This window comes from Lygodium microphyllum, chromosome 19 (assembly GCF_053477565.2).
Source record: "Lygodium microphyllum isolate KBCC chromosome 19, Lygodium_microphyllum_v1.1.10, whole genome shotgun sequence".
Taxonomy (NCBI): Eukaryota; Viridiplantae; Streptophyta; class Polypodiopsida; order Schizaeales; family Lygodiaceae; genus Lygodium; species Lygodium microphyllum.
This window is the reverse complement of record NC_141153.1, coordinates 58,367,067-58,390,885: the sequence shown is the minus strand read 5'-3', so window position 1 is coordinate 58,390,885 and position 23,819 is coordinate 58,367,067. Positions and strand designations below refer to the sequence as shown.

At 41.2% G+C, this 23,819-nt stretch overlaps 1 protein-coding gene across 1 annotated transcript; it reads left to right on the top strand.

Annotated features, from left to right (window-relative positions):
- Positions 1 to 18,073: 18,073 nt before the first annotated feature.
- LOC148019918 (uncharacterized) lies at positions 18,074 to 20,572 on the top strand. Its single transcript, XM_087700852.1, has 3 exons — positions 18,074 to 18,325; positions 18,845 to 18,974; positions 19,191 to 20,572. Exons 1-3 carry the CDS (start codon positions 18,187 to 18,189, stop codon positions 20,269 to 20,271), a joined length of 1,350 nt encoding a protein of 449 aa, XP_087556978.1. The 5' UTR covers positions 18,074 to 18,186; the 3' UTR covers positions 20,272 to 20,572.
- The last annotated feature ends 3,247 nt before the right edge of the window (positions 20,573 to 23,819 follow it).

Below are 23,819 nucleotides of genomic sequence, written 5' to 3'. Positions count from 1 at the left end.
GAAGTCCATCTAATATGTCTATCTGAAATTAAAGACCAACAAAGGAAATGTTTAATTGCATGTGGATCATTTTTTATAAGAACTTCAAATCCCATGAGTTATTTCTTTCATGTATCTAAAGCATACGTGACGACTAATAATTCCTTATCATATTTATTATAATTTTGTTCTAAACATTTTAGCTTTTGTCTTTAATAGGCAATAGGGTAGTCATTTTGTAGACTATCCTTATGCCAGATCCACTAGTGTCGGTTAAGTAAAAAGAATAGTTGATTAAAATCGAGCAATTAAAGTATAGAAGAGTAGGTCAAATTTTACTTTAATCTATCAAATGATTTCTACTAGCTAGCTCCCAATGAAAAATAGTATTTTTGTGTAGTGAAAGTGTTAAGAGCTATCAATGAAAGATTTTGCATAAGCTTTCACTAGAAACTAGATAAACCAAGAAAGGGACAAACTTTATGGACATTTTTTGGCATAGGCCACTCATTAATTGATACTTTCTTTGCACCAACCTATATACATTTTGTAGAAATGATGTGACCAAGATACTTTATTTGAGTTTGAAAGAAAGTACTCTTAGCAAGGTTAGCATAGAGATTAATATGATGTAGTAAATAAAAAATAGTTTTCAGATACTCCTTATATTCACTTTTTGACTTAGTAAATACCACTATATTTACTGCATCAACCCTTAGGTGTTGCTTGTCCATGATCCCCACATTATTGGCTACTACCAAGCACTCAAATTCAAGATCCTTGGACTAAAGGATCTTCGTCTCATGAAGCTGCAGTGAGATGCTCTCATCATGATATTGTTCGTGAGGAGCATCACATGGCTCACAAGGGTGCTCATGCTGCTCATGGTATGTGGGAGCTTTCACTCAACCGCCAAGACCCACGGACCGCTTATTGTTTCAAGCGTTCCAAGCCGAGCTCTAATGGCTACCTCTCACATAGCCGACGCGCCATCCATATCTACGGGTGTAGTGAGCTTACCTCCATGCCGTTCGAGTTACCTCCTCTCCCGCGCACTCCGGTAGCTCCACAATCCAAGTGCAAGCCTCAAGCAAGCTCCATCCTCAAGCTCCACGCTCCAAGCTCCATTGTTGTGAGCAAGATGAGAGAAGAGAAGAGAAGAGAAGAAGAGAGGAGAAGATGGAGAGCTTCTCCTCCTCGGTCCCTCACCCTCACACACTCACTCCCTCACACTCTCACACTCCCTCTCTCAAGCACAAGCTCAAGCAAGCAAGAAGAAGAAGAGAGCTACTTTTGGCCACACAAGAATGAGCTTCTCATTCACTTTTCAACTTTATATACAAAACCCTAAATCCCTTTTGGGCAATCATCCCCTTTTCCCCTTTTTTACATGGCCGGCCGTAGCCTAGGCCCTTTTTCCCATTGTCCTTTTATCTTCCTAGCTTCCTTTCCACTGCCCATCTATATTTACAAATTGCACGGGTGAGAGCCCGACGCTCCTTGAATTAAACCATGATGCGCTTGCACTCTTTTACAAAAGTTTTGACTTGCGCTTTTCCTTGTGCGCCTTTGTCTTCCGTTTCTCTTTGCCTCGGTCTTTGTCTTTGTCTTCTCTTTTAGTCTTTCCGGATTTTCCATTGCCTGGCACACTTTTACAAGATTTCAGGGTGCGCCTTTGTATTTTAAAATGCACATTTCCCCTTTTGCATTTACCTTGGCTTTTTAAGGCATTTGCCTTGGCTTTTTAAGGTTGCCCCTGCACTTTTGGCCTTTTCTCCTCTTCTTTCTTCTGTCGGGCTACCCTCTTTTCCACCTTTGCCGTGCGTTCTTTTTATTTCCTTTTGCTTTCTTCGTGTTGGGGTTAACATTATCCCCCTTCGAAGACGAGTGCCAGTCCCATGGCACTCTTCGTCGAAGGTAGCGTGCGGAGCTTGCACCGAAGACGTGGATGGAAGGGACTGTTGTGGTTTGCCTTGGGGGAGTTCTGATGTTGGTGCGAATGAAGGTTGTTGGTGGCACTGTGCTATTCCGATTGGCTAGTGATATGATGGCAATAGGGCTATTCTTTTTTGGGAATGGCTACTCAAAGCTGGCACGAGGGTTGGTGTTCGTGGAATGCTCATGGTGGATGTTGCTCGTGATGATTCTCTGGTGGTTTGCATGATAAAGGAAAGGACAAGAGGTCAGAGTGGGGTGTTGATGTAGGGTTGACGGTGCGTTCGTTGGAGTCTTTAATACCTGCAATTGGAAAACCTCTCATGTGGTCTCTCCCTAAGGGGTAGTGCTAGTCTTTTTAGCATGCACAAGACATATTTTGATTAGTTTGGGAGACAGGTCGAACTCTAAGCAAGCCTAGAGTATTGTCCTACACTTGAGGACCCAAATTGTGTATAGACTTCGGTGCAGGTATTATGTGAGTGCACGTGCATACTTAGAGGTAGAAGACTGCGGGCTGGTTTCCCATGACATCGTGTGGATGAAGCAAAGTGGTCCATGATGGAAAGAAGTACACGTGAAGGTGGGTGCAACATCCTGTGCATTGTGATTGCATGACGTAGAAGGAGAGAACACAGGGATAGTGTACTATCCTTAGATGGTAGGCATTGGGCCTATGCGATGAGGACAGTGTGCGGTTCATGGCCATTCGTGCGGTGCGTGCCCCAATTAGTTGCCATGGTTTTAAGGCAGAGTGTAAGAGGGAATTGTGCGAAGGGGTCAAGGTGACAGGTCTAACCATAGGTGCGACAAAGTCCATAGGTCTGTCCTGCCTTGATGTGCCCTGAACTATTGTGGGGGGGTGCAAGGGGACTAGGGGACTAGGGGTGGAGCCAGCCGACCAAGGGCACTAGACGCACCTAATTTGAGGGCCCCTAGGTGTGGTGCTATGATCGTGGGTGCTTTTTATTTTGTCATTCTTTTGTTTTCTTCGCTTTTCTTTTCTTTCCATCTCTCTTTTTTTTTTTTTAAACCACGGTACAACCATTGCAATATGCGGGGGCTATGAGCCTTTCAATGGGCTATGACATGTCAAGTCTTAGAGGCTCGGGAACTGGATATGTCCATGATGATTTTGCCCTAGCCTCATTGTTAAGGGAGCCATTGTTGCGATATTGGTGCGATTGCAGTGACACCCGTCGTGAGCTCACTGTAGAGCTTGGCCCAAGAAGAGAGTGTAGCCCATGACTATGCTTTGGTTCGTGCAATGTGGGCACTCGCAAGGGTGATTTTTCGCGTTCAGCCGCGTGGCTTGTTGCGGTTCTTGTGCGGTTGGTGGTCTTGCGGTGGCATGGCCGTTGAAGACGTTTGCACGACCTGTGTCATCCTGCATCCACTTGTCACTTCGTCAGAGTATATGCTTGCTTGCGTTAAGTACATCGAACAAATGCAATCATGTTGAGACATCATTTTTCAGAATGCTATGATGTCTATTGCGATGCCTATCCCATTGCTTGTTAAGGTCACATACATTAATGATAGGTAAAGGAAGTGTGTACAAGTGGGGATCGTGCCTCTTTACTCAAAAAGACAAAAAGTTATGGCATGATGACTTGTCAAGCTACTTGTACATCAAGGGGGCTCAGTTGATTTGTACTAGGCGGGGTGAGTCCAGTTGGTTAGGCGACTGGGGCGGTGCTGGTGCGGGAGTCCCGTGAGGCTAGGCAGGGAACATGTCGGCATGGACATGAATGGTGTAGTCCCGGGCCGCCACCGTTTCCAAAATACCTTTAAACAATTTATCAAATTCTTCCCTGTCCCGAGCTGCCCTTTCTTTCTGTGAGCACCTAGTGCCCGAGCGTATGTTGGGGGTCTATGCAACTGGCATTGCCACATGCTGTGCGTTTCTTTGAGTCTCGACTTTCTTGGCCCGAGGATTCTTCGGCCTTCATCCGGGACGGTGTCGCTTAGGACCTCACTTCTTCGCATACCTTTTGAGGGTGGGCACGTAGCGCACCGGTGGAGGGGCATGTGCCGCATGTTCTCATTGTCTGCGGAGAGCGTCTCTACAAGCCAGCTGCCCTAGGTTTTCCATGTTTTTCTTGTAGGGGACCTGCAATATGCAAACCAAGGGTTAGGCCTTGATACGGAATAAGACCGTTCGCATGGGCTGAATTATAGTGTGTCAAGATTGTGGGAGAGAAGGAAGGAGTCTCACTTGTAGCTTTCTTGCTTGCACAATGGGGGAAGACACACAAGGGTGGAGGCTAAAAACTGTTTTTTTTCTTCTTAGTTATGTAAGCCAAAAGAACTCTCTTACAAAGAAATAGAAGAACCCTATATGGGTCTCAAAACCAAACTCAACTAACTAAGGTGGCATACTAACTGAGCCACGAACTAGAGTAGATAAGGATAGCTATCATGTAGCTATTATTCATCGGCGGTGTACCAACCATGTCTGCAACTGACAAGTCGGTGACATAAATACACAACGGTCACCCTGGCGTATCACGAGTGGAGCTCGATATCTCAACACTCCCCCTCGAGCTCAATCCCAATTCCTGCACACCAAGTAGGTCTCTGAACTTGCGCAACTTCTCTGCGCCCAATGCCTTCGTGAATATGTCAGCTACCTGATCCTCTGTGCTGACATAAACTAGATCAATAAGACCTAGTAAAACCCTCTCCCGCACATAGTGATAATGCACCTCAATGTGCTTTGTTCTAGCATGATAGACTGGGTTATTTGCCAGATGTATACTGCTCATGTTGTCACAATAAATGACAACCGGCCCATCTGTAGGCTGATGCATATCATAAAGTAGCTTATGCAACCAAGCTACCTCACATGCAGCCATTGCTGCACCCCTGTACTCGGCCTCTGTGCTCGACAAGGCAACTGTAGGCTGTTTCTTGCTGCTCCAAGTGACTGCAGCACTCCCAAAAGAGAACACATATCCACTGGTAGATCGTCTATCAGAAATGCTACCAGCCCAATCAACATCAGTGTATCCATGCAACTGTATCTGAACCCCAGTCTCATAAAATAGTCCATACTGCAATGTGGACTTCACATACCTGAGTATGCGTCTAGCCGCATCCAAATGCGGTTTCCTTGGAGCCTGCATAAACTGACTTACCAATCCAACAGCATAGCTCAAATCTGGCCTGGTAATAGTCATATAAATCAAACTTCCCACTATGCGTCTGTACATAGTAGGGTCTTCCAGAAGCTCACCTGCGTCTGTGCTCAGCTTCACATTCTACTCCAAAGGAACTGAAATAGGCTTACAGCCTGTCATCCCGTATTTGGACAGCATGTCCAATCCATACTGCCTCTGCAAGAGTTGTATCCCACTTGGTGATCTAATCACCTCAATGCCCAAGAAATAACGCAGCTCTCCCAAATCCTTCATCTCAAACTTCTGCTTCAATAGCTTCACATGAAGGATATCTTCATCACTGTCACCTGTCATAATCAAATCATCAACATAAATGACAAGTAGCATAATACCTTTCTCTGTTTTTCTCACATAAAGTGAGAAATCTGCCTTGGAAATCTGAAAGCCAATAGTGACAAGATACTGTCCTATCTTGTCAGACCATGCTCTAGGTGCTTGCTTCAAGCCATACAAGGCTTTCTTCAACCTGCAAACAAACTCAGGATGAACAGCATGCACATAACCTGGTGGCTGCTCCATATATACCTCTTCTTGCAAATCACCATGCAAGAAGGCATTCTTTACATCCATCTGATGTAAAGACCATCCCTTTGATGCAGCCATAGCAATGACTGCTCTTACGGTTGCCATCCTTGCAACCGGACTGAATGTTTCTTTATAGTCAATGCCATATGTTTGTGCATACCCCTTGACTACTAATCTTGCCTTGTATCTGTTCACAGAACCATCTGCATTGTGCTTCACCTTATAAACCCACTTACAGCCAATTGCATTCTTACCTTTAGGCAAAGGTACCAATTCCCATGTAGCATTTGCTTCCAAGGCATCCATTTCTTCATCCATGGCTTTCTCCCATTTTTCTTTTCCCATGGCTTGCTTAAAAGAAGTGGGTTCTGGTTCCTGTATCACCTTGACCATATATGCATAGTGAATGGCTGTAAATCCATCATATTTCAGCCTATCCACAGGATACCTAACTCTGGTAGACCTGTGCAAAGTGGGTTCACTCCCAGGTGCTCTCAAAACATCCCTGGTCTTCCTTACTCCAGGTGTAACAATAGAAGGAATACCCAACTCATCATCAATGCTATGTTCTGAGCCACTGGATTCACCATCCACATAAGAGTGACCTGCATTCACATCAAACATGGGCTGATCAACCTTCTCTTTTCCTTTTCGTGATACCTGCATACCACTATCTGCATTACTTTGAGAAGATTCTCCTGATCTCAATCTGCCTGTCCATGGCGAAGAATGTGAACCACTGCTAGAGGACGCTCCAGGTCCACTAATATTTTGTGACTACTGCTGTGAATTCTGTGCAGCATTACCATTTTGTGCATCTACATCATCAATCACATTTACTGGTTTATACCAGCTACTCATCTCATCAAAAACAACATCTCTGCTCACTGTAAACTTACGAGTAGAAGGGTTATAGCATCTATACCCTTTTTGCTGCAGAGAGTAACCAATAAAGATGCACTTCTCAGCTTTTGGATCCAACTTGGATCTCAACTCATCTGGCACATGTACATAGGCAATGCAACCAAAAATTTTCAAATGAGAAATATCTGGTTTCCTACCAGTATACCTCTCCTCTGGAGTCATTCCATGTATTGCTGCAGTGGGAGTCCTGTTCATTATGTAGACTGCTGTAGCAACTGCTTCAGCCCAATAAAAATCTGGCAGGTCTTTTTCATTGAGCATGGCACGAGACACCTCTCCAATATGTCTGTTTTTTGTTTCTGCAATTCCATTTTGCTGTGGGGTATGACTGCATGAATATTGCTGCTTTATGCCATGCTCCTGCAAGAACCTTGCAAACTCATTTGAGAGGTACTCTCCCCCTCCATCTGACCTTAGGCATTTTATCTGCAGACCTGTTTCTTTTTCAGCCATAGCTTTAAGAGTTTTGAAATGCCCAAAAACTTCACTTTTCTTTTTCATAAAATACACCCAAACTTTTCTGCTATAGTCATCAATAAAACTGACAAAATAATGACAGCCTCCAAGAGACGCAGCTTTAGTAGTCCACACATCAGAGTGGATTAATTCCAATGGCTTCTTACTCTCTTGAACATGTCTAGGAAATGGTTTCCTTGCCTGTTTTCCAAACTGACAGGCTTCACATACCTTATGCATTTCTGTAACCTTGAATTTAGGCAATCCTGCAACAATATTTTGGGCCTGCATTGATTTAAGTCGATGTACATTAACATGACCAATGCGTTTATGCCAGATATCAATATCTGCAACTACACCGGTCCCATGTGCAAACATTGCTGCACTCAATTCAGACATGTCTGCGTCCAACGTAAACATTCTGCCCTTCTTCTTTCCTTTTGCTATCAAGCGACCTTTATTTTTCATATCCTCAACAAAGCATCCATGAGGATTAAATCTGACCTGCAAGCCCTGTTCAACCATTTGACCAATAGAAACCAGATTCTTGGTGATATTCGGGACATGAAATACATCGGACAGGTATTTCTTTTTCCCATCCTGCATAGACAAAGGAATTTTTCCAATCTGCACAATCGGATGTGCAGTATCATCACCAGTCTCCACAAATCCTGGTTTTTCCATTTTCCTTGCATCCTCCATCCATTCTGCATGACCTGTCATGTGGTTTGATGCACCTGAGTCAACATACCATACATCGTTGCTTTCTTCTGCACTTGTCACAGAATTGTTCATGTGCTGCACCATGAACAAATGCTCATTTCTGTCATCACCCTGTCTACTAGAAGATGAATAATTCCCTTGTTGCAGTTTTCCATTCATGATGTCATTTTGCTTTTTATAGCAGTCTTTAGCCATATGACCCATTTTACCACAGTAGTAGCATTCAACATTACTGTTTGCATTTTGACCTCTTTGCCATCCACCACGACCTCTTTGGCTCCCCCTGCCTCTAGAGTTACCACGTCCTCCTCCATAGGACTGGTTTTCTTGAGTTTGCTGCATATTCTGATTTCTACCACGGCCTCCAAATCGGCCTCCTCTACCTCTGCCTCTACCTCTTCCAGCATTTGAGTAGAAGACAGCTTCTTTTGAAGTTCCTCCTGAAGAAGATGCACCACCATTTCTCTGCTCCTCAGAGATTAGAAGAGCAATCAACTCCTCAAAATCAGGAAATCTTTCACGGATGGAAATGGATGTCCGAAACTGCGCATAATCCTTTCCTAGACCATTCAAGGTCACAGAAACTAAATCATCATCTTCCACTGGCGACCCAATGGAAGCAAGTGCATCTGCAATCTTCTTCACCTTCATGTGGTAGTCATTGATGCTCATATTTTCTCTTTGCACATTGTGCAACTCTTGCTTGAGCTGCATCCTGGCTTGCATATTTGTGCTATACATCTTTGACAAAGTATCCCATGCCTCCTTTGGCGTACTTGCATCCTGAATATGCACAATCATAGAGTCTGAAATACTGATAGACAGCCAGTACATAACTTTCCTGGCTCTCTCATGCCATGCTTTGAATGCCTGCATTTGCTGTTGATTGGGAACATCAGGAAGAACTGGTTCTTCTTCATTTCCTGCAACAAATTCCCAATATCCTTTTCCCATAAGGAAATTCGTCATTCTAAACTTCCATGCTTGGAAGTTGTTCTTGTCAAGCTTTTCAGTGACAATCTGTGAGAGAGAATCAGATGCCATTACAGAATACTGCAAAAAATTCTGTCACTGCAAAAAACACAGCTTCACCCTCACAAGGGCAAATCTGCAAAACTGGCGAAAGTGGTATTTGACCACACAGTCACTTCCTAGTGACGATTTTGCATCAACAGGCAACAGGGATGATTCTGTAACTCTCAATATCTCTGCGCACAAGCATACGATGCAATTTCTACAGTAACTTTTCACCGACCTGTAGAACAGTGGCTGCACAGCATAAAACTGAGCCTTTTCCTGAGTGCGTGCAGAGAACTTCCGCCTCCAAAACAGGCCCCGAAATGGCCTCAAATCAAAAAAACAAGGTCGCTAGGGGCTAAAGCCCTTCCTGCAACATATGCTGCCCTCTTGCTTCACCGCGAAGGGCGTCTCAACCTGAGACAATGCACTCTTGCAATTTTCGGCTGTGCTACCTGCAGAGATCTGCTCCCAAAACAAAAAATGAAAGCAACACTGCTCCTCTTACCAGAACATCGCGAGCTTGGCTTGCTTTCTTGAGCTCCTTACCACGAACAAGGCTCTGATACCATGTCAAGATTGTGGGAGAGAAGGAAGGAGTCTCACTTGTAGCTTTCTTGCTTGCACAATGGGGGAAGACACATAAGGGTGGAGGCTGAAAACTGTTTTTTTTCTTCTTAGTTGTGTAAGCCAAAAGAACTCTCTTACAAAGAAATAGAAGAACCCTATATGGGTCTCAAAACCAAACTCAACTAACTAAGGTGGCATACTAACTGAGCCACGAACTAGAGTAGATAAGGATAGCTATCATGTAGCTATTATTCATCGGCGGTGTACCAACCACGTCTACAACTGACAAGTCGGTGACATAAATACACAACGGTCACCCTGGCGTATCACGAGTGGAGCTCGATATCTCAACATAGTGTGGGTTATCAAACGCGTATGACTAGAAGAGGCGGAGTGGGACATGCTATGCTCGTTGTAGGGGGCTGGCCCCCGTGATGACGTTGACTTAGCCTCCCACCATTAGCAGACCTTGGCTCACGCCGAGTTACATCAGTTGGTGGTCATGGATTTGGGGCAGGGCTCATCCTCGGAAGGATGGATCGGAAAGGGAAAGGTGTATAGGAAGGGACTGCACCCTGCTTACATCATCAGAGATGTTGGTCAGGGCTTTCCACGGTGGCAATGCGGGGTGCATGCCCTTCGGTCGGAGGTGGAAATGGTCATGTGGGAGAGGGACCGGACGAGTCTAGCCTGTTGGCCCCAACTCTTCTGTCTGCGCTTGACAATTATTGCTTGTGTGTGGTGATAGTGTCTGTACAGGGTGACACAAAAATCATTGTTTATATATATCTCAAATGACAAGATCGAAGCGAATCCACTCACGAAGATTTCCTCTTCTCTCCTGCTCTCCTGAAACCCTGCAATGCACAATGTGGCCTTTCTTGCCACTCTTGGCCCTTATACCCCTTCCCAGGTATGGTATTGATGCCCCCAATCACTCATTTGCCGACCTTAGGCATCATAAGCGAGCTTTTTACCATTTTTTGCACGATTTTTGCCCTGTTTTGCAACAGTAAACCCTAATGCTTATTTTCTTTGTTTTCTCCTACTCTAATGCATTCAAATCACAAAGTAAATACCTACACTACTCCGTCTCACAACATAAATCTCAAAAAAGAAAAAACCTACTTGCCAAGGAGATCGAATACCATCTTCAACCCCCTCACTTCCTACCTATCTCAAGCACCGGTTCAGGGAAAACCCTTACTTGCCAAGGAGATCGAATACCATGTTCAACCCCCTCACTTCCTACCTATCTTAAGCACCGGTTCAGGGAAAACCCTTACTTCGATGCTCGATTCGAAGCGCGCAAGCGCTCAAGGCTTGAATCCGTGGTCCTGGCAACGAAACCAAAATGTGGGAGCTTTCCCTCAACCGCCAAGATCCACGGACCGCTTATTGTTTCAAGCGTTCCAAGCCGAGCTCTAATGGCTACCTCTGACATAGCCGATGCGCCATCCATATCTAAGGGTGTAGTGAGCTTACCCCCATGCCGTTTGAGTTACCTCAAGAAGCTAATAAGGCCTTAGATGTAGATGTAGCTGAACAAGTTTTTGTAGGAGTTTACACACCTTAACTTCACCTATAGCACTTGTTGCACTTGTGGTTTCTCCAAGTGTGTTATGAATGTCAAGGGTCTCATGCTATATCATCTAAAAAGTTATCTTCAAAAATATCATTTGGGAAAGAAGCCACACATAGAAGCTAATATCGATGCAGCACTGGCTCTGGTTTCGGATGGTCCTTTAGCAACAACTTCTATAAGTGCAATTGGTCAAGAACTTGTAGAGACTACTCAAATAAACACAACCTTACATGCACAAATGGGAGTACAGAGAAGGCTTCATGAATAGCTTAAGATACAAAGGTTCCTCCAATACTTCTAAGTCATCCAAGTTCAAAAGATGGCCTTCATAGTAAAATCCATCGTGGTCCACTTGTAAATAACCCTTTCACCCCTAACACCAAAGCTTGGAAAAAACATTCATGCTACTTCTCTCTATTTCCTACCTATTGACATTGAATCCAAGTTCAATTGTGGTCTATGTTCTTCCTAGTAAATGCTTCAACCTCTCCTTCAGATATTGAGTAACAGCCCTACTACTAGATGACCATCCACTATTATCTTTAGTAATACTTCTTGCCTACTCAGAAGAGTGGTTGGAATAGAGATAATAGCAATGTTTGCAACTACCTCTATTGGCACATTAGGATAAATGCATGCTTAAATTTCTTCAACACGGGTGCAATTAGAGTAGTAAGCAGTCAAGGGCTAGAGACACGAAAAATGTTTACAACTGCCTCAATTCAATCTTGCTTGTAGTTTGAAGCTATTAGACCCAATATGGGTAAGATTTTTCCCAAAAGAGGTATTGTATCACTAATGGTTCCCCAATACTATCCATAGATGGAGAAACCCATATCTTTGGTTGATTGACTGGTGATCCCAGCCATGTACATAGCCACAAATAGTGCCAAATCCAAAATTGTGCACTTCCCACCCAATATAGCTAGATATGGAGTTATAAAGACTAGATATGAGAACTTTGATGAGTTGGACAAAGAATTGTGATGAGCCTTATACAAGGGATGGGCAAGATTCTTTAGAGGTATATATGACCCAACATGAGGGGAGGAGACATGATGTATATAGAGTAGGAGGAAGGCTTTCTGAGCCCTCTTCTCTCACTTTTGATATCAGCAGCAATATCCTCTTCCTCTACCATTGAGAACACGCAGAACCCCACATGGCTTTTCTCCCTTTTGCCTCATGTTGGTTTGTAGTACTTGGTGATGGTGCTTCAAGTCCCAGGGAAGTTACTATATGTATATCCTCTACATCACGTGTATTCAAGGCCAATTTATAAATATCCTTATCTATGAAATTTTCCTAAATAAAACATAACCCTTTTCTATTCAATATGTAAATAATCCCTTTATATTACACCCTTCTGTATGTAAAAATATATATAAATATAGTATTTTAAAAATACCTTATTTTGAACCCATGTGATGCACACATATATCCATGAGTAACTTACCCGAGCTTAAAGTGCTCTAAAACAGTTGAGAAATGCTCTTGTAGGGTCTTTAATCTAAGGGGAGTGAAGAATAATAAGAGACGCGAAGGTTTCTTATTGAGAATCTATGGAAGCTCTAAAGAATGATGAGGAAGATTTCTCTTTTGGAAAAGTAAATACAATTAAAACTCTCTCCTCCTATCTATGAGCCTTCTTCAACCAAGAACCCCTAAAACTTTACCTCAAAGTTGAGAACTAGCTACTAAATTTGACCTAACTACCTCCAACTTGGCCATTGGTCCTATGGGATCTCCAAGAAAGGTTGCCATCACCCTTTGGTACTCCATCACTACTCCTTACAACTCATATCCCTCTTGTATTGATCTGAACTAGGGTTTTTTTATAAAATGTAACTAAATATGAGAAAAGAGAAAGAAGAAGGGACCAAAGATGGAGACTCTAATACCAACTGTAATAAAGGAGGCTGAGAGGAGAGAGAGAATGAGCAAAAGAGAGAGAAAGAGAGGAAGAAGAGGAGAGAGAAATACTAGGAGAAGAGAGAGAAAAATAAGAAGAAGAGAGAGAATGCCAAGAAGAGGAGAGAGAAAGGAGAGGAAGTCATGAAAGCTCAAGGAGAAGAAGATGAAGATGAAAATGTATTCGTATTAACTAACAGTGCAAAAAGGAAACCCCATACATCTTATATATTTAGCTCTGTAGCCAATATTTTCCCTTATTTTTCTCGAGTATTTATATTTTTCATTCTTTGCACTAAAATTCAAAAGTGATTTTTTGGTTTGATAATCAGTATCAAGATTATGTTGATAACGGAATATCAAAATACTATAAAGGAGCTATTGAGAAATCATAATTTTCTTTATATAAGTCCATAGCACTATATTAGAGAGTTTGGCAATTTCCATGCACTTTGGGAATCCCCAATACCTTTATTATTTAACCACATGGTTAAATATTGTTGTCTTACTTAAAGGTGGAGTCTACCCTAAATACTATATAAGCTATCTTTCAAAATTCCACTTTCAAATATGGATCAAGATTTAGCCACGTGGTCAAATATTTATCACTTATTTGAAATTGGGACTTGGGAGGTTCCCAAATTCTCTAATATGCTGTTACATGGTTATTCATGATCCTTTTATTTCTCATGTACCATTATAATAGATTCCTTGAAAATAAAATTTTATATTATACAAAGATAGTGTGGTTTTTGAATGTATTCTTTAAACCAACTTTTTGAATAAAATCATGTAAACTACTATCATCATGTGGAATACTAACATCGGAGTCATTGATAAAACCTCATATGAATTAATGCATGTATAGATATGGAATTACTAAATAATGGATGTTCTTTGTTGGCTACCTCTAGTTAGAAACTGGGTGGGGGCTCTTGTACCTCCCCTTCTTGGGAGGTCATCCATCCCACTATTGTTCACCCTAATGTGCACTTAACCAAAAGTTTCCCATAATAGGGCTAGCCATCTAGCCCCCAAAACCTTAAGGTGATTGATGACGTCCGGTCTATACAATTATGGAAATATTCCTCCATTTGGCCTAGCAATCAAACCTACTCTGAACACATCGCCATTGCACTAATAGTGAGCTAGTTTTCTCTAGCAAGTACGGCTTGCATTTCCAACACCCCCCTCAAGCCACACCTTGCTTGAGGTCCTAGTACCGCCCAAGCTCAACAACCTGAGCTCTGATACCAAATTAGAAATTGGGTGGGGGCTCTTATATTTCCCCTTCTCGAGAGGTCACCCATCCCACTATTGTTCGCACCAGTGCGTGCTTAACCAGAAGTTTTCCCATAATTGGGCTAGACGACCTCTAGCCCCCAAAACCTTGAGGTGATAGATGATCTCCGGTCTATACTATTATGGAAATCTTCCTCCATTTGGCCTAGGGTTCAAACCTAATCTCAACACATCACAACTGCACCAATAGTGAGCTAGTTTTCTCTAACAAGTGTGAATCACATTTCTAACAACTCTTGTTGAAGTGAATCCATTGTCAAATCAGATGTGTAGTGTGGTATCTCTTCTATGTTTTGAAGGTATATTGTAGTAGTCTTGTTAGGAGGCATCTTTACATAATAAGTAGAACATGCATGGCTAGGCTTTTGGCACTAGTAGCAAATGATAGGGGTCAACTTTTTTGAACATTTATACTTGTAATTTGCATCTTTTCCTTGATCTCAAGTGGTTTATTTTTAACTCATATCTATGTGATACATTAAAGTGCACATGGAGTTGTGCTTATGCCATTGTAAAAAAATTTGAAGGACCTTTTGAGGTTGTGATTATCACTTACAAACTCATGATTCTTTCCTTGGTTTTTGTGGATTAGATGAGCTATGATCTAGAATACTTTCTCTATGTCATGAGCATAGGAGATAGCTTCAAGAAGCAAAGAAGGCTGAAGGGTGTTTAATTTTTCTTGAATTCCCTTCTACAAATCATTATTATATTTTCCATGTGGTGTATCCTCATCAATGTTTCTCAAGATGCATATAGAAGAAGAAGGTGCTACCAAAATCTCTCAATGTATGTGGCTATACTATCTTTGTCTTGCCATGAGAGATTGGCCCAATTGGCATCTAGCCTATAGATGGAATTATGGAGGCAAGAATGAGAAGTCATCCCATGTAGCAGGCTTATTTGTACTACGATGGAGAACATTCTACCAAAGAAAAGCTTTGTTGGACAAGTCATTAGTAGCATAGTTAATTATGTCATTTTCAATAAAGGATTCTTCAACAAAATGATCATCAAACTAACTAAGCCATGATAAAATAATTTTACCATCTTTGCGGACATCAAATTTTGTAAATTGAAAGGGAATACAACTAATACTTTTCTCCTTGGTGCTTGATATACATCAAAAAGACTGCAAAGGATGCTGTGATGCACTCATCCCCATCTTAGGATCTTGGGTGCATTGTTGGTCACATTCTTGTAGAATGCATGCAACCTTGGCTAAATTATGTTGAAGTCCACTTGTAGTAGCATAGTCATTGTAGGCAAATGAGAATAGTCTTCATTGACATTGGGATCCATAGCTTGGAATTAAAAATTAGGTGAAGGAAACTTTTCTTATCATCACAACTTGTAGAAATGGTGCAATAACAATGGACTAGTGAAAGTTTGGGATGCAAACTTGTGATGTTGAAGTGAAATATCACTTTACATATGCACAAGCTCTTGAATCTTCTTGCACTCAAACCTTTAGATACTAAGCTAATTGGATTATTTGGTATGTAGAAGGATAAGGTGGGGTAATAAAAGCCTGAAATGGATATCAAGAATTAGATGTTGAAAAGAAGTAAGAAGCCTTAAAAGGCTTGATTAAGCCTTAGTGGGCTCATAAGCCTTTGAAGATTACACATGGTCGAGAAAAGGGGACAATTTATTATTTCCCCCTCTTTTATATGGATAAATTTTAATGCCCTCCCCTTCTTCAGTTGAATGAAGTCGGATTCCTTAGTAGAGCAAGTTTTGAAAAAGGAGCTAGAGTTCAAAGATAGCACATTTTTCAATGGTACTACCATCACAAAAAATTGGGGGTGATTAGCAACCATGTATAGATAGATTAATGGTGACCTTGGACCTCTCTCTATCTCGAGCCTTGAAGCTTGTACTACTCTTTCCAGCCTTGAAGTTTGAACTTCTCTCTCTCTCTCTCTCTCTCTCTCTCTCTCTCTCTCTCTCTCTCTCTCTCTCTATCCTTGAAGGCTATCAGTCAACAATGCAACTTAACAATACAACTCTATTTTCTTTAGGGGAAAGAGAAAGTGTAATATATTGAACAAGCTTTGAAAGGGAAACCTTAGAAGCTATATATAACTTCTCTTCCTTTGAGCAAAAGGGAAGGAGACTTGGGGGTTGTATAGAGAGGAGAATGTGAGTGTTTATCCTTGAAGGAGGTAGGTAGAAAACCCAAGTAAAGAGGATGAGGTATTGACAACCCTTTACATTCATTAGAGGATGTTGTAACATGCCCAAAACTTTGATAATACTTTCATGATGAGCCAAGTAGCCAATCAATGGTTCCCATCAAGCCTCCTTAAGCTTAAAGACTATGAAAGCTCCCATAATAGTAACTCCTAATCACTCCATTTTTTACTTACAAAACTAGAAGGTGGTAAGCATAAGACGATTCGTAGTGACGATCATACCAATAATCACTGCTTTGCATGCCATCAAACCAACTACTTTTTGGAGATGAGTGTTCGTAGAATAAGAAGGCAAAGACTATGAAGTCTAAAGCTCTTCATAAACAATATGGGAAATCCAAGTAAATCGCTTAAGTTTTCAACAAATGATTTTTTTGTTAGTGCAAAATAGATGATCATGTTGTCATGTAGATAAGACCCTATTTGGCCCACATGACCTCTAGGTGCGACCTAGCTCTAATACGATCTACACATCCCTTAAGCAAATCATGGTGTGGCACATGCTTTTATGTTGACGAGCTTATGTTGGCACATGCTTTTATGGCTTATGGACTACCATTAGTTCTAAAGCTACTACCTCGTAGATTTGCATAAGTCGTGTCTAATGTGAACATAGTTTCAGACTACCTAGCCACACCGAAGTAAGTAGAGATTTTGCAAGTTTGTGCAGGTTGGCCAACTTGTATGTGTCATGTCTAATGTATCATTCTGACCAAGCTCCACATTGGTTATTGGGTTCCAGATTTGACCCCTCAAACCCTTAATAAAATAAGTAATCTGCATTTCTAGTGATGGTGCATCTACAACATCTAGCCTATTAAGCATATTCTTAAACTTCTGAGCATAATCTTTAACCAACATGTTATTCTGGTTGGTCTTTGTAATCTTTCTTAAGATGTCTTTATGAGTTTTATCCTTCCTAAACCTACCTAAAAATGTAGTCCTCAATGCCTCATATGTATTAAATGCAACCATGCCATAACTGCTAAACTAGTTCATGGATTTCCCCGCAAGGTGGCTGATCTCCATACATTGGTTGAATCCACTTGTTGTCCACCTTGTCTGCAAACCAAGTCACATGCTAGTCAAGATCTTCCTTCTTTCTCCCTAAAAATTTAGAAGCTCTCACATTTGGGTTGACAAGCTGCTTCTGATTCATTATACTTTACTTTTGAGACTTCATCGATGGTAGTAAGGGATTAAACTTCAGAGACTTCCTTGATTGAAGTCTTGTACTCTGCAATAGGACTATTCTCCCAAGCACTATATGCTACAATATCTCAAAATCTTGGTTGTAAATTGACTCAAGAAGTTTTCTGAAATAGAGAGCCTCTAGAGGTTAGGGGCTACTATTAGGGATCGTTTATTTTTAATTGTAATGTAATGAGGGATGGAGCTATTAGGAGAACGCCAGAGGTGGAGTGGGAGAGGGCATGTGGGGGAGCAATATGTCCAAGCCTTGGGCGTTTGGCGCTCTAGGCCTACTAAAAAAGATTTAGACTAGCCACCATAGATCCTATTTATACGAATGAGAGAGAGGGGGGACGCTCGCGTGAATGATGGTATCGGCACGAGTTTAGGCATCATCCACGCCACCCAGCTTTGCAAGTATTTGAAATCAATCAAAACCTCTCTCTCTCTCTCTCTCTCTCTCTCTCTCTCATACATATGTTATACCCTTCAGGCTTCATCGTATTATAATTCTAAGAACATGGGTTGACTCCCGTCTTTATTACCTGTATCATTGCCACATTTCTACTGCATGTAAGGAATGCCTTTATATCCCCGCATGCGATAATACAAGCACAGAAGTAGTTTGCAAGCTGCTGCAGCCTTGTAATTCCCACACAGAGAGAGAGAGAGAGAGAGAGAGAGAGAGATGGGGCGAGCTCCTTGCTGTGAGAAGGTGGGCCTGAACAGAGGACCCTGGACCCCAGAGGAGGACATGCGCTTAATCCAGTACATCACATCTGATCAAGGACAAGCTGGCTCATGGAGAACCTTGCCCAAAGCAGCAGGTACGTCCTTATACCTGCACATCACTGGTCATTAATCTGCCTGTAGTAAATCATCACAATATACAAATCCATACACTAATCACTCATCGATTTGTTTGTTCTATCATCATTATGTTTGTCTGATTATGTAAGTACCTTCGTCAGTCACTAATCGGTTTAGTATCATCATCAGTCATATGCATCATTAATGTGATCATTCTGCCGGTACCTATAACCAACCACTAATCAGTTTTGATAGTTTCATCGATGTGTAGACTAGATGATTCATGTGACTGGCATTCTTTCATTGATTGAGCATTTTACACATTAGTACTCTTCACTACATTAGCAGTTGAAGCCACTAATAGCTGTGGAATATTCCACTAGCAATCGTACATTGTCGCAGAATCAATCAAAATATGGACTATGTTGCTTTCTTAAGGTTAGAGATACCTTGATCTGACTGCACTGCCAGAATGTATTCATCACATTCTTAAGATGTTATCCCCATTTTTAACTGATGTTCTGGGACTGACATAGGTCTTTTGAGGTGTGGGAAGAGCTGTCGATTGAGGTGGATCAACTACCTCAGGCCTGACTTGAAGCGAGGTAATATCACTGAGGAGGAAGATAAGATTATCATCACGCTTCATTCCATTTTGGGAAATAGGTGAACTTCTAGCTTACTGCCAATCTCTCAAATTTATTTTGTACACCTGATTAATGAGTAACCATTGCATTCCTTGAATTGATGAGTGAACATTTCTGATCATTGAGATTCCTAATGATCGATTGGAACAGAATTATTACCCTTAAATCAACCAATCAATAGCTATTTACTGTAAACTCAAATAATTGACAAGGAATTGGGGATCTCTGCATTCAGGTGGTCGATGATTGCAGCAAGGTTACCTGGGAGAACAGACAATGAGATTAAGAACTACTGGAACACTTATCTCAAAAAGAAGCTGCAAAAGATGGGCATTGATCCACAGACCCACTTACCTTTGCAGGAAATCAATCACACCAGAAGCCAGGACTTATCTAACACCCCTCCCAGTATAAATTATGGAACTGGTACTATTTTGTTTAAAACTCCAAATCAATCCGGGGGTAGACCTTCAAAGAGTGTCGGGGTGATGTCTCCACCATCTGGAACATCAGAAAACGCTTACACTTATGGCCCACTTATTTCAAAGCGTGGGCTGAATGATCACAAGGCTTACCCTCTCAACATAATCAGACAGAAGAATCGCACAGCATCAGCAGATCAATTGCGAAATGCCAAACATTTTGATGCCAAAGCCAAACCTCTGTTCATATACAATGCACTGCAGGCAGCTGAATTAGACAAGTTTAATAGTACAACTGACAGTGAGTATCATGCTGCTAAGTGTCTGATTAGCCCTTTGTCATCTCCTTGTAGTAGTACTACAACAGCCAGTACATCAAAGACTATGGATTTAATTCCACCAGATATGGATCAACTACTGGATGTTAAGAATAAATTGGGTGAAATCCAAAGTGCACCTGCGAATGACGAGGACCTGTTGAATTTGTTATGTGGTATAATTGATTCTCCAGCTGATGGACAAGGTGATCATGAAGTTAAGCATAATCAGTGTGTGATGAGCAGCAAGTTTGAACCTATGGATCCCTTTATCAAAGATACTGCAAATGCAAAGGATCACTGGACATCAGCCTCAAGTGATCTGCAACAAGATCAGATAAATGGGATATTCTCTAGTGCCTTGCACATGCAAGGCTCATTATCATCAACAGAAGATGATTACATGATGACTTATGACATGGAATCAGCAGCTGCTGATATACATGATCAAAGCAATAGCTTACTTATGGACAGCAGTAGCTTCTTACACCGGAGAGAGGATGTGATCCCAGCATCAATATGGGATCATCTGGACAACAGCTGCAACCTTATGCATACTTCTCTTGAAGAATTATAATCTGGAGCCAAATTCAGAGAGGCGCTTTCTTAGAATCAGAACATTTACATAGTCAATGAAAATTAGCAATGCACCTGATGGGATTAGGATGTCAAATAGTATCATAAACATAGGATATATAGACATACTCAAAGCTTAGAAGCCTTATCATTTATAGCCATTTTCTGTACATACAGATAGTCATATGAAGGTTAGATTTTCACCATCATTACGATAAGGGTATATTGTAGAGTCTGAACCTTTGCATAGGCAATAGTACTTAACATATTCGAGTGATGTCTACAATGAAATGCTAAGGAAGTCCCTGCATCTTCAACAGTGCAGCTTTTCATATGTAACTTGCAGAAACTTGATTACAAGATTCAATATACCCTCATTGCCTGATAGCCCAGTACCTAGTGATTAGCAATACGTCTCCAGCTCTTTTCGGGTTGAGTTCTTTTGTTACAGTGAGGGCGAGGAAGCTACCATGGTGGCAGTGTTACAGTGGTTGTTTGGTTTTAATTATATTTACTTAAACACAACTCTGCAAGGTACCCAACTCACATCACTAGAATGCTCAGCTTATAAATCAGACATAATCAATGGTGTAATATGCACATAAAATTCCTAATGCAGGCAGGGAGATCTTTGACCTGGTTATTACCCTTTCTCAATAGTTAGTTTGCTTATATATTGCAAAACCTTTCATCTACTCATGTGTGTCTCTTCTTCGTCAGACAATACTCAAACTATCGGGCTACAACCCCATTGGTCTCTTTCAGAAAATTATGTTGCTAGCATTACATTTTCTCTAGCAAGAAAAAACTCAATAATTAGCCTACACTTGGTCCCACCACCCAAAGCTCTAAAATAACAAGAAATGAAGCATATTAATTTCTTCCATGTTATATATTATCATCTCTTTTTATCTTGCCAATATGCTTCCACATGTTTCTTGTCTTAGTAAGATATGTTTGTAGATTTGATGGGTTGCTTTGCCCTATCCTATGGTCATGCCAATGAGGATATAATTTTAGAGCAAATTTTGGTGGTATGTCAAAGGTGTTGAAGGCATTTCAAGATTAATTTGAAACTTGAGAAACCATCACTACCAAGGGAATGGGGTGATAGTGACGGCGATTTACGACACAAATAGCAATGTCGATTTGAGAAAAAAAATGATCAAAAACTTGAGTGCGACATTTGTTGCAAATATTTTTGAGAGAGCGAGAGATCTTCACATTGAGAGGGAGAGGGAGAGGAAGAGGGAAAGAGAATGAGAGCTCCTCACCACTGTTGCTGCTGCTGCCATACGCAAAGAAGAGGGAGAAGGGCATAAGAGAGAAAGAAGGGATGTCACGAAGAGGGGGCATAAAAGAATTCATCCTTGAGCCTTTGCGATAGGTACATTGCCTCTTCTTGCTATGTTTTTGTGTTTTCTTCTTTTCTTTTTTTTTGTTTTTCTTTATAATGAGATACATTGAAAGAGAGAGAAAGAGAGGAAAGGAAAGAGGGAGAAAAATGAAGGAAGAAGAAGAGAGAGAGAGAGAGAGAGGAGGAAAGGAAATAAAGAAAGAAAGAAATGAGATATGAAGGAAGGGAGAGGAAGAAGGAAAGAGAGAGAAAGGAGAGAAGAGTAACAAAGAAAGAGAGGAAGAGAAACGAGATATGAAAGAAGGGAGAGAGGAGAATGAATAAGAGAAACGGGAGGGAGGAGGGGGGAGGGGGGAGAGAAACAAAGAGAGGCAACAAAGAAAAAGAAAGAGAGGGGGGGAGAGAGAGATTGAGAGTGAAGGAAGAGGTAAAACAAAGGATGAGGTAAAGAGAGGAAGGAGATGAAAAGAAAAGAAGGAGAGAGAGAGAGGGAGAAAAATGGACCAAAAGAGGGAGAAAAAGAGAGAGAGAGAGAGAGAGAGAGAGAGAGAGAGAGAGAGAGAATTGGAGATAATGAAATAATAGAAAATAAAGAGGGAGGAACACTATATAAGGGAATTTGGGAGTTTTCACACTTTGGAAATTCCCAATATCTTTATTATTTGACCGCATGGTCAAATCTTATTGTCTTACTTAAAGTTGGAGTTTATCCTAAATACTAAATAAGTTACCTTTTCAAAATTCACTTTCAAATATGGATCAAGATTTGGTCATGTGGTCACGTATTTATCATTTATTTTAAATTAAGACTTGAAAATTTTTAAAATTCTCTCATTTGGTGTTGAGGGGAGAGAGAGACACAGAGAGGTGGGGAGAGAGGTTCTTTCAATGTCCTTGTTCATTTTTAATTTTAGATCTTGATTTTGATTGTAACAAGATACATTGAGTAAGAGTGGAGAGGGAAAGAGAGAAAGAAATAGAGAGAAGAAGGGAGTGAAAGGAAAAAAGAGAAGTGAGAGTGGGGAGGAAAGATGGGGGAGAGAAAGAAACAATGTGAGAGAGAGAGAGAGGGGAGATAGAAACAAAGAAGGATGAAGGGAGGCAAATAAAAAAATAAAAAAGAGAGAGAAAGAGGGGTGGGGAGAGAAATAGAGAGGGGGATAGATAAAGACAGAGGGACAAGGAGAAAAATAGAATGGATAAAGAGAGATGGAGGGAGGTAAACAAATAAAGGAAAAGGGAGAGATCAAAGAGGGATAGAGATTAAAATGGAGGAAGATTATCAATGAGGGAAACAAAAACATATTATTTGTCATAGCATAGATCAAATGGAGAACGATGATGATCATGATGTCCAAGATTGCGAGGCGTATCTTAATTAGTATGTCCCGTGTCCTTGCACTCAATACAAGCTGGCAATCAGATGAAAGCATCACTTGTCCATCGAACACGTACAACGCTTCGACAAGTGTCAATTGAAGATAATTGACCAGTCAATCTTAGACTTTAAGTGAACAGTAAGAAAAGTGTGTATCAATCATGCTTTACATTCACAAAGTAATTGAATATCATATATAAAAATATTAGACTTGCCCATGAAATTTGTACAGAGAGGAGACGCTTCATCCTAAGGAATGCATCTATTGCGGCTTATAGAAGAGTTCGTGGGTGTGCAATGGATGGAGTGCTCGAGCTGATACACCAATTGGAGGATACGCCATAGACTACACTCTCGATACCAAAGGAGATAGTGGGCCTTTCGAACCTTCTTCCAATCTTGGAGCCTGAGATGGAGGCAATGATCGATGCATTAATGTCCATAGATGATGAGTCATCTAATCCACTAAGAGAGAAAGTGTCAATGCCATCATATGATGGGTGTCGAGTATCCCACTTGAAGATGTTGCTTGCGCTTCTAAATGTGTACGCAAAGTATGGGTGAAGTAATGCGAGTGTGACCAAGTTGTTCAGGTACATTCTACACTCCGTTGATTTTTTTAACTCTGTTATTAAAAATATATATACTTTTTGTACTGCTTCTGATTTTTTTCCATTTGCTAAAGTATTATATATTACCACTTGAAAATACGATATCTAAGTTTTGTGATGATGCACAATTAGTGTTACAAAAGCTTGACATAGACTACGACAGCATCCATACATGTATCAACGATTGTGTGTTGTTTCAAGAA